The sequence below is a fragment of the Drosophila sechellia genome, chromosome 3R (assembly GCF_004382195.2).
Source record: "Drosophila sechellia strain sech25 chromosome 3R, ASM438219v1, whole genome shotgun sequence".
Lineage (NCBI taxonomy): Eukaryota > Metazoa > Arthropoda > Insecta > Diptera > Drosophilidae > Drosophila > Drosophila sechellia.
In genome coordinates this window covers 1,476,663-1,493,315 of record NC_045952.1, presented here as the reverse complement: position 1 = coordinate 1,493,315, position 16,653 = coordinate 1,476,663, and the positions used below count along the sequence as shown (strand labels likewise).

Genomic DNA, 16,653 nt, shown 5'->3' with positions numbered 1-16,653 from the left:
GAAACGTTTATGCCGTTTCGAGTTTGAGTTTGCCGATGCAGACATTGAGCCGACGAGATGTCCAGGGCGTACACAGGGATGCGCGTCTGCCGATGAAGCCTTACAGCAACGCGGTGCCGAAGCTGCTCATCGGCCTGGATCACGGACATCTGGGGTTGCCACTTAGGACGAGGCGGTTCGCTCGAGAGGGACCGTATGCGGCCGCAACCGAGCTGGGCTGGGTTGTGTTTGGGCCTGTAAGTGGGCAACCGACCACGCCGTCACCGAGGTCCTGCCTGCTTGCCATGTCAGTGGATGACGCGATGGAGAAGATGGTGGAGGACTATTTCGACATGGAGAACTTTGGAGTGAAGACCGCGCCGCCGGTCGCAGCCAGCGACGAGGTTCGGGCCCCAAGGATACTCGAAGACACCACGGTGAAAGTGGGGCGTCGCTACCAGACGGGATTACTCTGGAAGGACGACCACGTTGTGCTGCCACCGAGCGCAACAAGCCGTTGGCGCAGGAATGCGATCGTATTATAAAGGATTACGTGTCTAAAGGATACGCGAGGAGCGATCGCCTATGGTATTTGACACATTTTGGTGTCGAAAACCCAAACAAGCCCGGCAAGGTACGGCTTGTGTTTGATGCTGCAGCCAGAGTTGGAGGAACCTCGCTAAACTCGGAGCTGGACAAAGGGCCTCAGCACTATAAGCCTTTGCCAGCTGTGCTCTTTCATTTCAGAGAGGGAGCCGTCGGAGTCTGCGGTGACATCAAGGAGATGTTCCACCAAGTGCTGATCCGACCCGAGGATAGATGTTCCCAACGATTCCTCTGGAGAGATGGCGACGACGAGAGAGATCCGGATGTCTATGAGATGAACGTAATGACGTTTGGAGCAGCCTGCTCGCCGAGCGCTGCGCATTACGTGAAGACTATGAATGCCCTGAAGTATCGGAATTCGGATCCGAGAGCGGTCAAGGCCATCACCGACTACCATTATGTCGATGACTCCGTGGATACTTTCGCTACAGAGAGCGAGGCTATCAGCGTATCTACCCGAGTGAAGGAGATACACAAGGATGCTGGATTCGAACTATGCAAGTTTTCATCCAGCTCACCCACCGTGGAGACGGCTTTAGGACCTGGTCGAGTCAAGAGCGTCGGATGGGGTGTGGCTGAAGAGAAGATCCTCGGAATGCGTTGGCAAGTAGCAACAGATGACTTCAGATTCAACGTGGAGTATCATCGAGTGCCAAGCAGCGTCCTGAGTGGAGATCGAGTCCCTACGAAGAGGGAATATTTGAGCCTGGTGATGTCAACGTTTGATCCCCTGGGATTCCTGTGTTGCCTCATGGTTACAGCGAAGCTGCTGCTGCGAGAGATTTGGAGGCAGAAGATCCAGTGGGATGAACCACTACCGGAGGAGTTAAGAAAAGCCTTTGCGATTTGGCGCAAAGAGATGGACGCCATTATTTTGGGCGTGGAGCAGTCCGGGCCGTAGAGTTGCACGTCTTCGATGACGATCCCACGGCTGGAGCTACAGGCAGCAGTTCTTGGAACCAGGCTGATGAACACTGTCATCACGGATCACTGTGTGGTCATCACGGATCTGGTGTTATGGACGGACTCTAAGACGGTGCTGAGATGGATCGGCAGCACCCACCGCCGGTATAAGCAGTTTGTTGGCAACCGAGTGGCGGAGATTTTGGAGTCGTCGAAGGTTTCCCAATGGAGATGGGTGCCTATAGCCGACAATGCGGCTGATGATGCGACGCGGTCGCAGAAAGGAGTCGACCTTAGCCAGGAATCAAGGTGGCTAAGAGGACCTGCATTTTTGAGGCAGCCAGCAGCCAGCTTGCCGGGGCCTGAGGAAGAAACTGAGCGTGTTCCAGATGCCCCTGATGAAGAAGAGATGCCCAGTGAGTTTGCATTAGTTGCGGCAGACGATTTTGTTATTCCGGTTCAGAGATTCTCGAGCTTCAGTCGCCTGGGTCCTACGGTTTGCGCGCTGGTGCCGCAAACAGCGAAACGAGCTCGAGAAATACGGCCTTACTGCAGCAGAATGTAAGGCCGCGGAGAACCTGTTGGTCAGACAGGCACAATTGGAGTCGTTTCCCGACGAGATGAGGTCGGCGGAAACTGGACAGGACGTCGGTAGATCGAGCGACATTCGAGGGTTGGTGCCCTACCTAGACGAGGACGGGATTCTGCGAGCTTACGGCAGAATTGATGCCGCACTGTGCATGGCGTACAGTGCGAGGAGGCCCGTATTACTGTCACACAGACATAGTCTGACAGAGCTGATTGTGAGAGACTTCCACGCCAGGATGAAGCATCAAAATGTGGATGCTACGATTGCGGAGATCCGGACAAAGTTCTGGGTCACAAAGATGAGGCGTGTGATGCGGAGAGTCATCTCATCGTGCAACGAGTGCAAGTTGCAGCGAGCGCGGCCGATGCCGCCGATAATGGGACCCCATCCGGAAGACAGACTGGATGCGAGTGGATGGCCATTCAAATACACAGGACTGGACTACTTTGGGCCACTGCTGGTGACTGTGTCCCGTCACAAGGAGAAGCGTTGGGTCGCCTTGTTTACGTGTTTGACGACAAGGGGGATTCACCTGGATCTGGCGCATGACCTGTCGACGGATTCCTGCATAATTGCGATCAGGAACTTCGTCTGCCGTATATAGACTGCGCAGCGATAACGGCAAGAACTTCGTGGGAGCTGACAGGGAAGCCAGGCGCTTTGGTGACGTGTTCGAGATGGAGAACCTTCAGGGTGAGTTGTCAAGCAGAAGCATTGAATGGGTTTTTAATTGTCCAGCGAACCCGTCTGAGGGCGGAGTTTGGGAGCGCATGGTGCAGTGCGTCAAGAGAGTACTGCGTCATACCCTGAAGGAAGTTGCGCCGAGGGACCATGTATTGGAGAGTTTCCTGATTGAAGCGGAGAATATTGTAAACTCGCGTCCGCTCACCCACTTGCCTGTGGATGCGGACCAGGAAGCGCCGTTGACGCCAAACGATCTACTCAAGGGAGTAGCCAATCTGCCGGATACGCCTGGATTGGATGCGGAGCTGCCCAAGGAGGGTTCTACGAGGAAGCAGTGGAGGATTGCTCGCATGCTACGAGACCGTTCCTGGGGGAGGTGGGTCATGGAGTACCTGCCTACGCTTGTGCGCCGCGAGAAGTGGTGCCGCCGATCGGAGCCCATCCACCAGGGTAATATGGTCTTCGTCTGCGATCCTGCCTTGGCCCGACGAGAGTGGCGCAAGGGCATCGTGGAGGAGGTCTACAGCGGAGCTGATGGAGTCGTCAGACGCGCTAAGGTGCGCGTGAACGACAACGGCCTATCTAGGACAATGATGCGACCCGTCTCTAAACTTGCAGTTTTGGATTTGAGTGAAGCGGTTCTTCACGGGGTCGGGGATGTCGCGGATCGAATATTGTTATCGATAGGCTAGATAGTATTTTTGAGAAGTCCGAATGTGGAAGGATTTGTAAGCCCATATGTGCCTGGGCACATTGTTTTTCGCCATTGTAAAAAGAGCCGGGAAAATTTAGCTTTCATTGTCGTGTAAGAGTTGGAGGACACACTGCGGTGAGCTAATAAGTTAAGTTAGTTGTAATTGTGAAACATTGAATTCTTCCAGAATAAAACGTGTTCTATTACCACGGATTAGTCTGCCCTTTCTTTCGGGAACCAATGTGTGGGGTAGCCGTTTAAGGCAACTCCAAGTGACGCACGACGACAGTTTCTTTTCGGAAAGTGCTCATTTAAATTTTCAAGTAGGGATTTATAAAAGTTTGATCGCAGTCGTGTAATCCAAAATTATGCCTCCTTATAGTGTTTGTGGAAAAAAAGCCACCTTTTCGTTTCAGCTCATCTGCGCCGGGAGATCGATCTTTCGCCGAGGAGTGAAAAGTTGAGTGAGTCTCATTGATAAAACTTTATTTTTATTGGAAATATTCGGGTAGTAAACCGAATAAATTTTGCTAGAGGTGATCTTATATTGTATACACACTGCAAATAAAAAAGTAATAATAATGGAGTGGCTAAATCTAACCGAATTTACTCGCGGCTCTCTCAAATAGAATTAATTTTTCTTCTCGTTAAAGATTCGGTATAAAGAAAACTCAAAGAAAAATAAATAAAATTAATAATTCACAGAACGAGATTATAGAGAGAACGAAAATTATTGAAGATTTAGACGAAAGCTTTGTTCCTTCCTAAAAATATATTTAGCCACTAGTATCTTTAACTTTTAATTGTAATGGTCTCGAATATAGAAATAAAACTACATTTTCTGATCTCGCAACTAAGAGAAAAACCTTGCTTTAGATTCCTTTGAGTTACACTAGTCTGAATTTTTTTAATATTTACTTGGTTCTTTAGTATGTACTTATTTTTAGATATAAATATTGTTATTAATTATTAAGTACTGATTAATATTGAAAATATGAATTTCTAAAAAACTAAATACTGACTCGGCTAATAATTCTCCTGACGTAGGGCACTGAAGGGGCCACTAGAGCTATGCTCTTAAGGAAAGTGGTCTAAGGTAGGGTAGGGCAATGCGCGAACACGATTCCACCTGTGCTTCGCAGGCGAAAAATTCTCAAACTTTCCTCCCATTCTAGAACTGTCCGCTTCCGAAAGAATTAATTTGCTTCCTCCGATTATGTATTCTAGCTCCTTCATTTTGTTGTTGTTGCAAGCACGCTCAATTTCTTGATCTTATTAATTGTTGTCTGTAACGAAAAGAGATCTGTACAAGCAAGACCACCACACCCATTGCCATGAGCTAGAGCCGGCCTCTAAAGCGTGCGCCCGCAAGTATAGGTACTCCAGTCTACCGTCAGTTTATTTCGTTACACGTTACAGTTTAGTTAAGTATAATAATAAATAAGATAAAGTGGCGCCCAACGTGTGGGGCCTTAGTGAGTTTTTTTTTAAATTCATTAAGACTCGCGAATTAATATCTTCAATCCTTTCTTTACATTTTCCGTCTCACTTCCAAAAATTTTTGTGTTTAGAATTGGTTGTGGAGTACACGTCAAGTCAATACTAATATTGCTGACTGGCCATAACTAAGACTGATCCCAAAAATTTTCCTAAGTGTAGCAAAAGGAAATGTGGATTTTTCTGAGGAAAACAGAGTAACAGTAACTTCGGTTAGGTTTCTGTCCCGGTTTTATCTACTTCCTTGAGCTAACTAAACGCTATTCTAAAAAAAAAAGATCATTAACGTAACATGACGGAAAATCTTTGCGTTACTCAAGAGAAATGCAAGATCCTCATATAGTTGACGATTTTCCTTTTTTTTTACTATTCGTCTTAAATAAGATAGAGTTTCCTCTAGGTTGGAATATTCGTGCCAAGGAAGATGCACGATCCAAGACTTCACTGATACACCTACTGGTGGTGTTGAAATTTAGTCTAACAAATGGGATATCTTATTTTAACGAAACTCCGTCTACGCCTTCGTGAGAATTTTGAGCCAAAATAATAGACAGTAGAACATCAAGCCAAGAGTTCAGTTTTATTATCTTTTCGCACCTTATCGTTGATATTTTTACGTATAAGTTTATTCTATTTTTGCTCGTCATTTTTGAACCTGTAATTTTTCGCAAGTATGATGGGGTTAGACCGATCACCAACTAGGAAATCTCCTAGTGTCTCAAACCCTGTTTGTAAATTATGTGCAGCCGAGATCAGCACACCAGATTTGTACGTGACAACCTGTCACCATGAATTCCACAGGGAATGCATTGGCATTGCATTGGCATTGGCATAAAAAAAAAAGTGAGATCTGTCCGAGGTGCTTCCAGTCGGTCTCAGCCTAGTGTGTCTATGTGTACCCTAGTCTGAGTGTAGCGGGGGGGTTTTGTAGAGGCGACTGAAGCAGTGGGTGAGAAAAATGTCGATGAATAATCGATAGGGCGGTCAGCTGTGACACACTAAAGTGAGGTATTACTAGATGTAGCAAGAAGTAGCTAGAATATACCAGACTGGATGCAACCCTTATTAGCTGCACCCGATAAGTTTGGTATAATTCGGTTATCGGAGAAAAAGAGTTGTTCAGCTGATCGTGGTTTCCGCCGATGGCCTACGCCTCGACTAATGTTTCCGGTTTGCCTTCTTTTCGATCTGAACAGTCAACGAGACAAGTTGCGGAAGTGCGTTGAAAAATTTTAATTTGCGGGCATACGGGAGTTTTTTTTGTCGCGCGAAATATCGAAAATACGGCGTTCCTTCGCCTATAGTGGTGGGCGAAATAAGTCCGGCGTGTGTTTCCCGGCGATATTAGGCCGAAGAGATCGGCGTTTGTCACGGCCATCTCACCGCCGTTTTGCCGCCAAATCCTAGCTTCGACTGGGTCAAATTGCAGGTTAGTGAATTTCGAAATATTGGTGAACTGTAGTTTGATGCGGGAATATAATCACAGCCGAAATCGAAGGCCGGAGGGTTTTCGCTGGACATCTTATACGTTCGCATCACTGCCCGGGTCCCACGATTTTACGGAGCCGCCACCGGCGGGCAGAAGGAGAGACGGCAACGGCGCCAGGCCGAGAAGTGGAGCGCCTTTCCAGCAAGCCGGAGCGAAGGACCAGCCGCAGCAGCAGGAAAGCGACCGCCCTAAGCCGGGACCACCAGGAGGGATATATTAACTAATCAAAATGCAGCCTAAGTAGACATTAAAGTGAGGTTATAGTGAATGGAAAATTTTGTTTGCTTGATTGGCAGTCCAGAATGCCCGAAACTAAATTAAATCAAAGTTAAATCGATCAAAATTTCTAATTATACGCAAAAAAAATGCTGAAAGTCAGACCTAACCTTACTAGAGAGTATTAATCCAACCGGATCGCCATCCTGAACATAGAGTGGCAGAAATTAAAATTTTTTTTCTATGTAGTTTAAGTTTAACGTTAAGCTATAAGAATATGTACTCGAGTAGGAAACTCGGCCATGCGGTTTAATGATTTTTCTTGGATTTAAATTGAATTCTTATTAGTGATTAAAATTTTTATATAGTAAGTGATCTAACCTAAGCTAATTAAATTTTCTTTTTTTTTAGAAGAGTTCCTTTTCGGAAAGTTCTCATTTAAATTTTCAAGTAGGGATTTATAAAAGTTTGATCGCAGTCGTGTAATCCAAAATTATGCCTCCTTATAGTGTTTGTGGAAAAAAAAAGCCACCTTTTCGTTTCAGCTCATCTGCGCCGGGAGATCGATCTTTCGCCGAGGAGTGAAAAGTTGAGTGAGTCTCATTGATAAAACTTTATTTTTATTGAAAATATTCGGTAGTAAACCGAATAAATTTTGCTAGAGATCATCTTATATTGTATACACACTGCAAATAAAAAAGTAATAATAATGGAGTGGCGAGAGCAGCCATTTGAAATATAAAGAGAAAAAAAAGACAGAAAAAAAAAGAATCTAACCGAAATTACTCTCGGCTCTCTCAAATAGAATTAATTTTTCTTCTCGTTAAAGATTCGGTATAAAGAAAACTCAAAGAAAAATAAATAAAATTAATAATTCACAGAACAAGATTATAGAGAGAACGAAAATTATTGAAGATTTAGACGAAAGCTTTGTTCTTTCCTAAAAATATATTTAGCCACTAGTATCTTTAACTTTTAATTGTAATGGTCTCGAATATAGAATTAAAACTACATTTTCTGATCTCGCAACTAAGAGAAAAACCTTGCTTTAGATTCCTTTGAGTTACACTAGTCTGTATTTTTTTTATATTTACTTGGTTATTAATTATTAAATTATAATTATTATTAATTATTAAGTACTGATTGATATTGAAAATATGAATTTCTAAAAAACTAAATACTGACTCGGCTAATAATTCTCCTGACCTAGGGCACTGAAGGGGCCACTAGAGCTATGCTCTTAAGGAAAGTGGTCTAAGGTAGGGTAGGGCAATGCGCGAACACGATTCCACCTGTGCTTCGCAGGCGAAAAATTCTCAAACTTTTCTCCCATTCTAGAACTGTCCGCTTCCGAAAGAATTAATTTGCTTCCTCCGATTATGTATTCTAGCTCCTTCATTTTGTTGTTGTTGCAAGCACGCTCAATTTCTTGATCTTATTAATTGTTGTCTGTAACGACAAGAGATCTGTACAAGCAAGACCACCACACCCATTGCCATGAGCTAAAGCCGGCCTCTAAAGCGTGCGCCCGCAAGTATAAGTACTCCAGTCAACCGTCAGTTTAATTCGTTACACGTTACACACCAGGTTAGCGCATTTTTAGCAAAAATTGTTGATGTGAGCTATTTAGAAAACTGTTTAAGCGAGAGCTTTCCAAAAAGAACAAAAGGAAAACAATCCATAAATGGGTAAGTCAAAACTGGGTCATCAGGATAGAGCCACTTACAATAACTTAAGTTTTTTTCGATTCATTTCGAACAAAATTTTTTTTATAATTTTTTTCATAAGTTTACTTGTTTTTATTAAAATTGTCTATAGTTTTGCGATGATTTCGTATTTTTCCTGCATGGATAACAGCGTTCCTCTTCCCATTTTTTTTTTCGCAAAATTAAAGAAAACTTCAATTTAAGAACATGAAACATTTTGTTGTTATTAAAATACTAAAATATTATGTATGTTAATTGGCAACAACTATATACTGAAATTTGGTCACACTGATCTGAATAAGTTCTTTTTGTTTTTCTGGAAACTTCCTTCTTCTTGTGTTAACTTCCAAACGACTCACAACGGTGTCACGCTTATGTCAAATAAAACAGTTATTAAACTTTAACGAAATCGCCTCCCGTTTTACTCCACTATTTCAAATAGGTTATGGGCCCAGGAGTAGTAAAGACTTTAATAATTGTGTGTGATCAAGAGGAAAATAATTATTGTATTTAATTAGCTTGAACATTTTTTATAAACATGAGCGGACAAGGGCTGTGTGCGGTCGACAAATTGGACGGCGAAAATTACGCAGTATGGTCGGTGCAAATGAAGAGTGTATTGGTGCACTCGGGTATGTGGTCGTTGGTGTGCGAAAGACGCGTGAAGCAGGGGGGTGATACAGCTGAGCAAGGAGCCCAATTCGACGAACTAGACGAAAAAGCACTAGCAACAATATTGCTGTGCGTGAAGGCAGAATTTAATTTGATTAAAAGCTGCGCTAGTTCTAAAGAAGCTTGGGACAAGCTTGCAGCTGTGTACAAGCCTCGTGGACCCGCCAGGAAAATTACCTTGTTCAGGAAATTACTCCGGTTGAGTTTGTCGGAAAGTGCGTGCGTACAAAATTACATAAATGATTTTGTGGATATCGTCGAAATACTGAAAGAAATTGATATGGACATTTCTGAAGATAATCTTACTATTTTGATATTCGAAAATTTCGTGGTAGCGATCGAAACGCGCGAACAGTTACCGACTCTCTCTGATTTAAAAGTAAAAATTATAGAGGAGGGAGAGAGACAAAGAGTCAGTTCGGACGAAACGGAACTTTGTGTGCAGCAAGCGTTTGTGTCGCGTCCCAGTGGAAAGGGAGACAAGAAAAATAGATCGGCGCAAAAGAACAGTGATGCAAAGAAGAATTAAAAATGCTTTCGATGTGGTCGCGAGGGTCACCTTATTGCGCAGTGCAAAGTGAAAGACAAAAATGATGAAATAGAAACATCTGCAAAAGAGAAGTCGTTTACTATGCTTGCAAGTGTAAATAAAAATGACCTTTTAACGAAATCGATGTGGTGCTTGGACAGTGGAGCAACTGCTCATATGTGAGCATAAAGAGAAAATATTACTTGCAGGAGAAAACTATATATATTCGGATGGCGTCGGTACGGTGGCCGTTAAAACAAAGAATGGTTCCGTTTATATGAAAAATGTGCTTTACGTAAAAAGCTTGCAAAGTAATTTCATATCGGTAGCGAAAGCCGTTGAAAAAGGGTATAAAGTAATTTTTCACAAGCAAAGTGCGTATATAAAGGACGGTCGAAATTAAGAAGTGTTACAGGCAAGAAAAGCTGGAAATCTTTTTGTTGTTGATACTTCGAACAATCGGTGCATGTACTTGTGTGCAAATGATGAATTGTGGAAGTGGCATTATCGTTATGGTCATTTGAACATGGCGAGCCTAAAAAAGATGGCAACTGACAATATGGTCAATGGCTTAAAGTCAATCAAAAATGTTGTGGACATAGACCGAATTGCATGTGAAACCTGTGCTAAAGGTAAAGTCTGTGTGAAACCATTCCCAAAAATGGCAGAAAATCGTGCGGACAAAGTGCTAGGGCTAGTGCATTCGGACATTTGCGGGCCAATGAACAAAGTATCTGCCGGTGGAGCAAGATATTTCGTAACATTTATTGATGACTATTCGCGTTATATGTTCGTATATTTTTTGAAGACCCGTGATGAAATGCTTCCCACGTTTAAAAACTTTGTCGCGTTTGAAGAAAAACAGACCGGTGAAAAACTTAAAGCAATTCGCAGCGATAACGGTCGCGCATATATAAGCCACGAGTTTCAGAAGTTCCTATCTGAAAACGGTATCAAGCGGCAATTGACAGTACCGTACACTCCACAGCAAAACGGGGTTGCTGAGCGCGCTAACCGGACGCTTGTGGAAATGGCAAGGAGCATGATTATACATTCAGGAGTGAATGAGTCCCTGTGGGGAGAGGCAGTTAGGACTGCAGCATATCTACGCAACAGATCGGAGACAAGGTCGTTGAAGAGTCAAACAACATTCCAACTGTGGACAGGTAAAAAGCCTTCGATATTGCATTTAAAAGTCTTTGGATGCAAAGCGATTGCCTTGAATAAGAAACATGCAGGAAAGTTCAAGCCAAAAGGCATTAAATGCATAATGATAGGGTATTCAACGAAGGCCTACAGATTAATGCGCATTGGATCGAACCAGGTAATCAAAAGTAGAGACGTCGTTTTTCTAGAGGAAACTATAGGGTATCCAAAGAATGGAAACAGCGAGAACGAGACTGCACTTATTGACGAAATTGGAGTTGATTGTTCGCAGATTTTGGCAGTGGACAACAACAAAGAAGATGCTGAGGTGCTCGAGGAAGAGAAAATTGACAGCGAGATTAACGAAGCCGATAGTTCTGATGTTTACGAGAGTGCGAAGAGCGATGACACCGAAGAACGGGAAATTCATGGTCCTGATCGTCCTAAGAAGATAAAAACTGGAAAGCCCGGGCGTCCAAATCAAATCAAAACTGCATTTTGTTCCCTGTGCCAGCGAGCCGTGTGTGTACACACGCAATGAGAAGGACAATGTTAATATAATTGCAGTATATGACACATCGGATCGTAAGTCCTACAGTGGATATGTCTTCATAAACGCAGCTGGTCCAATATCCTGGGAGTCCAAGAAGCAAAGTCTGGTGGCATTATCCAGCACGGAGGCCGAAAATGTTGCATTGTCCATTGCAGCAAGAGAAGCAGTATTTATAAAAAAATTTCTGAAGGAAATGGGGTTTTTGATAGATCACTCAATTTTAATTCTTTGCGATAATCAGAGTGCTTTATGTTTAGCTAAGAATCCAGTATTACATAATAGAAGTAAGCATATCGACATAAAGTACCATTATGTTAGGGAACTTTATTCCAAAAAGGAAATTGATGTAAAATATATATGTACAAACGACATGATACCAGATATTTTAACAAAAAACATACAGAAAAACCAGCACTTAAAATGTATTACTGAAATGAATTATTTCTGAATATGTTGTTGAGAAGGAGTATTGAAATACTAAAATATTAAGTATGTTAATTGGCAACAACTATATACACACACTGATCTGAATAAGTTCTTTTTGTTTTTCTGGAAACTTCCTTCTTCTTGTGTTAACTTCCAAACGACTCACAACGGTGTCACGCTTATGTCAAATAAAACAGTTATTAAACTTTAACTAAAATAAATAAAATAGGCCAAACTGTCTTCACTGCGGGGACGAACTATCAGCCAAACATATATTAGATAGAGGCTGACACCATCATAACCCTAGAACAAATATAAAAGTTTTAAGTTTAGTTAACCTAACATCAAATTCAAACCTACAATTATCTTTCTTAAACAAATTTAATTTTATACACCAAATATAACATTACTATAATTGGTCGAGTCGATGGCCACAGTAGCTAGTTACTCTTTTATTTTAGTTAGTTATTATATTTTCAACTTGTTTATAAATAGTTAGTAACGGGTCTCACAGCCGCCTTTGTTATTTTTGTTATTTGTAAATATGCCAACTTTGGAGACACATTTCAATTTTACTGCACATCATCGCAGCAATATCATCGTTATCTATGCAGATCAGCTGCGTGAGCATCTCTTCCCTTTTGCGCTCTCTCTCTTTTGTACTCTCGCACCTACACCTTTGGCTTAGCGTTCTGCTGTTCGCACTGCAATTAAGACGCTCTTTATTCATTCGTTTATACATATCGCATCGATGCAGGATCTCGTTCGCTGAAATCATATTCGTTCGAAATCGCTAAATAAAACTCGTATTTTCATTGCGCAAAAAAAACTTATAAATAAGCTTATTAGCTCAACAGTAATAAATAATAAATAAAAAGTAAAAAATATGTGGATCACAGACTTATTTAAATAAGAAAATAGATTTTTATTGATTTTAAAATAGTTTTATAGACTTTTTGTAATTGTTCAATGTTTTTGAAAACGTAAGCTGTCTAGAAGACAAACAGTATTGGTCCACGTACCGTACAACTATTATATTTAAACATTTCAAGAGTTACTTACTTCATATCGCCCATGAGAAATAACAGAAATTCTTCGCTGTGATATCATTACATGTTTAATATGTGTAAATTGGTAGTTTTCTGACTCCTGAATATTCGCCAAAAATAAGAAACTGCTACCGTCTGAAGAAAATACTGGGTGGGGAAAGATATCCAACCATTCATCTTCTGGTGCACGTTCAGAGTGAACCTTAATATAATTTAAACTTTAATTTGTTATTTTGTTTTTAAGATAATAGAACTTACTTCCAAGCATTTCCAGTCTTCTACTTTAGAACACAATGAAATAACACTGTAATTTTGAGATCTTCCCATATACACTACCGATACTTGACAATTGCTATCAGATATCCAACCTGCTGATGTGAGGTAATAGTCTCTAGTATATAAATCAAGAAATATGAAATGTATATTAACTCTTAGATATTGGATGTCTTACTGTCCATAAATAGTGGCAGGAGGTTTAATATTAAATTTTTGAATGTCGCTCAGATTAGTTATGTCAACAGCCCACAACTCCACTTCGGGATTAGTGGTTCCTGGAGTTGGAAATCTAACCATTTTTGTTTCGGGAAAAATACTTCCAGAAAACATCCCACTTCCAGAGAATAAAGCTCCAGACGATAACCACGGGTATGTCATCATTCCAACATTGGTGTCATTAAATAGTGCGTACATAAAATGTGTTCCATCAGACGAAGTCCAAATCGCCTCTGGAGCTTCAAAAATTTCTTCTAAAACGAAAAACAAATTTTTTTTAGGTGTTAGTTATCGTTAAAAATCGTAAATTTGGTATAAATTAGATATTAATATTAAAAAAATTGCGTAGCTATATTTTTTTATTTATTACATTTTTTGATGTTTATTATACCATAACAGATAATTTAAACATTCTATCGTTTAATGGCTTATGTGAAAGAAGCTGTTACAAAGACCGGCTTATGTTTTCCATTTGGAGATTGATGTCACTCCAACACCGCTAGTCCTCAAGCGTTTATTTCTGGATATAATTAATTTTACTAGATTTTGAATGTCCAATATTTCAGTATTTTATTCATTAACTGTTTGAATATTTTGGTAACCTTTTTTACTTATTTTAGGTTTTAGAAAGGTTATTATAATGTTATAAGGTGTTTTTTTTACATTTCCTATAAAGGAAAAATATTGAAAATATAGCTAGTACAAAAATGAGGATTGCAAGTTCCCTGACTATCAGATACTCGTAGAGTATGCGAAATCTACCATAATTATTTTTCTGGGATATCAATATATATTTGTCGCGGAACGGATAAGTTGGCTATCGATAAGTAGTTCAGTTATTTGTCAACGGTTAAGGGCACTCGGTCACATTAAATACTAAATGTATGCATTTTTATAGTTATTGTAATTGGTCACATCGATTTACTTAGAATTAAGCTACTTTGCGCGCCAGATCAGTTCGTCTGACGATACCAATAGTGAGGAAAGAGAAACTGCGGTACGTAAGATTCAGAATAGATATAATTTGAAATTTGTAATGCCTTTAAAACTGTATAATTTCCCTATAGAATAAAACGATCTTCATTTGTGTAAGCCAATGAGCGTTTAAGGCATTTCCTGGGTATTGTCGGCCTCTCGACATTTCTTTTATTCGCACTCTTTATTCGCACCCTGTGATTTGCAACATGCCGGCGCTGAGGCGAAGCCCCAGATTAGATCAGTCCAAAGAGCCCACGACGAGTGTGGCTAGTGATATACAGCAGCCTCAAAGTTCCAAGGAAAGTGGATTACTCGGTCAGAATCCGAGTGGTACTCCGCAGCCTGCCATATCAGGGCAGACTACAAATTCCACAACTCTAGAGGTGGCGAACCTACTGGAAAGAATCCCAACCTTAGAAAGGGAACTATCCAAGGCCAAGGCAAATGAAGGGCAAGTAGAGACCGCAAGAAATCCCGTTGAAATCGGGTTGAGCAGTAACGGTAACGGTAACGGTGCGGCGAATACACAGCTAAGTATGAGTGAAACGTCGTCAGCTATGAGTTGCAACGGGAACAATTTGTGACGCCATCTTTGAATGAACCGTTGCTCGCACAATTGAGTGCAAAGTTGCTCGCACAGTTGAGTGCAAATTTGCAGCCACAATTGAGTGGAACTAGTGGGCAACAAGTCACACGGAATAGTAACTGTACAACAGTGAGCCTATCTCCGCCTTGCTACGTTACGGCCACGGTGCAGCCAGAACTAGGGTATGTTGATGCACTACGGAAGCCACAACGCAACTTAGTGGTTACTGCGCCTGGGTCCTACGGGATAGCACCGGCAAGTATACCAAATGTATGGACGCCACGCAGATTACCGGATCTTCCAGAGTTCGAAGGCCAGCCCGAGGAATGGCCAATATTCCAGTGCGCGTTTACGGAGACGACGGAGGCATATCAATGTACAGCCTTGGAGAACAATCAAAGGCTAGTGAAGGCTTTGAAGGGTGAGGCACGAGCGGCAGTAAAGGCGCTGCTCATCCACCCCAACAATGTGCAAGAAGTTATGGAGCAGCTTCGATTTCGATATGGACGCCCGGAGCAACTGATTCGAAGTCAACTGGAGAGCGTGCGAGATGTGCTGCCAATATCAGAACCGAACATAGCCAGAATTGTGCCGTTTGCCACAAAGGTGAGCAACCTCGCTGCGTTTTTGAAGTCAACAAAGAACGGCATTCAGCATTTAGGAAATCCTACCCTAATGGAGGAGCTGATAGCTAAGTTGCCTATAAGCAAGAGGTTGGACTGGGCGAAGCATGCAGCTACGATAGAGCCATATCCAACAGTGGTGCATTTTAGCGAATGGCTACACGAGCTCGCTAGATTGATATGCATTGTCACGGATGCTGCAAGTAAAGATCCGAAGCGAAGGCTATTGCACGCAAGCACAAGTCGTCTGGATGGAAAGGATACTAACTCTCACAAATGTTGTCCAATATGTGAGGGGCAGCATGGGATCAAGGACTGCGAGGAATTTCATCATTCACTTCCGACAGCGAGAATCGAGTTAGCAAGGAAGCATAGGATCTGCTTCGCGTGCTTGGAGAGTGGACACATGGCCCGGTTCGGCAAGAAGGGCACCAAATGCAGTGTCAACGGGTGCCAAAGAAGGCATCACTACCTGCTCCACGATAGAATCGGGAATTCCAGACTACCCCAGTCGAACGGCGGCCGCTTGAAGGAGCATACGAGCACTCGAGATCAGGAGCTGCAAAGGGACACCAGCCATCGCCGACGTAATCCCTTTACGTCAACGACTGCAACGCTAAAAGCAGGACAAGCCGAGGATGGCCAGGAATCGCCACACCGAAACCTTAGCTGCGTTGACCCGGATGGAGATCACCCGCTATTCTGGATTTTGCCCGTGACGTTGTATGGGAGGAATAAGCAAGTGGACACATACGCGCTGCTCGATGAGGGATCGTCCGTAACGCTTATTGACGACGACATTATCCAGAGCCTGAACCTAAAGGGAGAGAGTCGACAGCTCAACGTGCAGTGGTTTGGTGGCAAATCCGCCAGAGAGCACACTACGGTAGTTAGCCTGCAGATAAGTGGAGCAGGAGGACCATTTGCAGCCGCCACCAAACTTGGATGGGTTGTGTACGGACCGGTAAAAGGGAGTGCAAGTCCACCGGTATCGAGATCATGCCTTTTAGCCGTGTCACACGATAATCTTCTAGAGAAGATGGTCAGCGATTACTTCGAAACTGAGAATTTTGGAGTAAAGCCCGCACCGCCGGTCGCAGCTGGTGACGATGTGCGAGCCTTAAGCATTTTGGAGGACACGACGAAACGTGTAGGCCGACGATACCAGACTGGTCTGCTATGGAAAGACGACGAGGTGAGACTGCCAGACAGCTACAACATGGCACTCAAGAGACT

General features: G+C 42.6%; 1 protein-coding gene across 6 annotated transcripts in view; it reads right to left on the bottom strand.

Moving 5' to 3' along the window:
- LOC116801761 (dipeptidyl peptidase 4) overlaps nucleotides 1-16,653 on the bottom strand; it is a 203,064-nt gene that overhangs the window by 95,226 nt on the left and 91,185 nt on the right. For 5 of the 6 annotated variants that reach the window (XR_004362203.1, XR_004362204.1, XR_004362205.1 and 2 more), the window contains exons 5-7: nucleotides 13,190-13,484; nucleotides 12,997-13,129; nucleotides 12,752-12,940 (exon numbers count right to left, since the gene is read on the bottom strand). Coding sequence is in view for 3 of the 6 variants with exons in the window: in XM_032723108.1 (XP_032578999.1) it covers nucleotides 12,752-12,940; nucleotides 12,997-13,129; nucleotides 13,190-13,484 (617 nt within the window). In the remaining 3 variants the exon portion in view is untranslated. Of the gene's footprint in view, nucleotides 1-12,327; nucleotides 12,458-12,751; nucleotides 12,941-12,996; nucleotides 13,130-13,189; nucleotides 13,485-16,653 lie in introns of those variants that run through there. The other variant, XM_032723107.1, reaches the window with a different exon arrangement.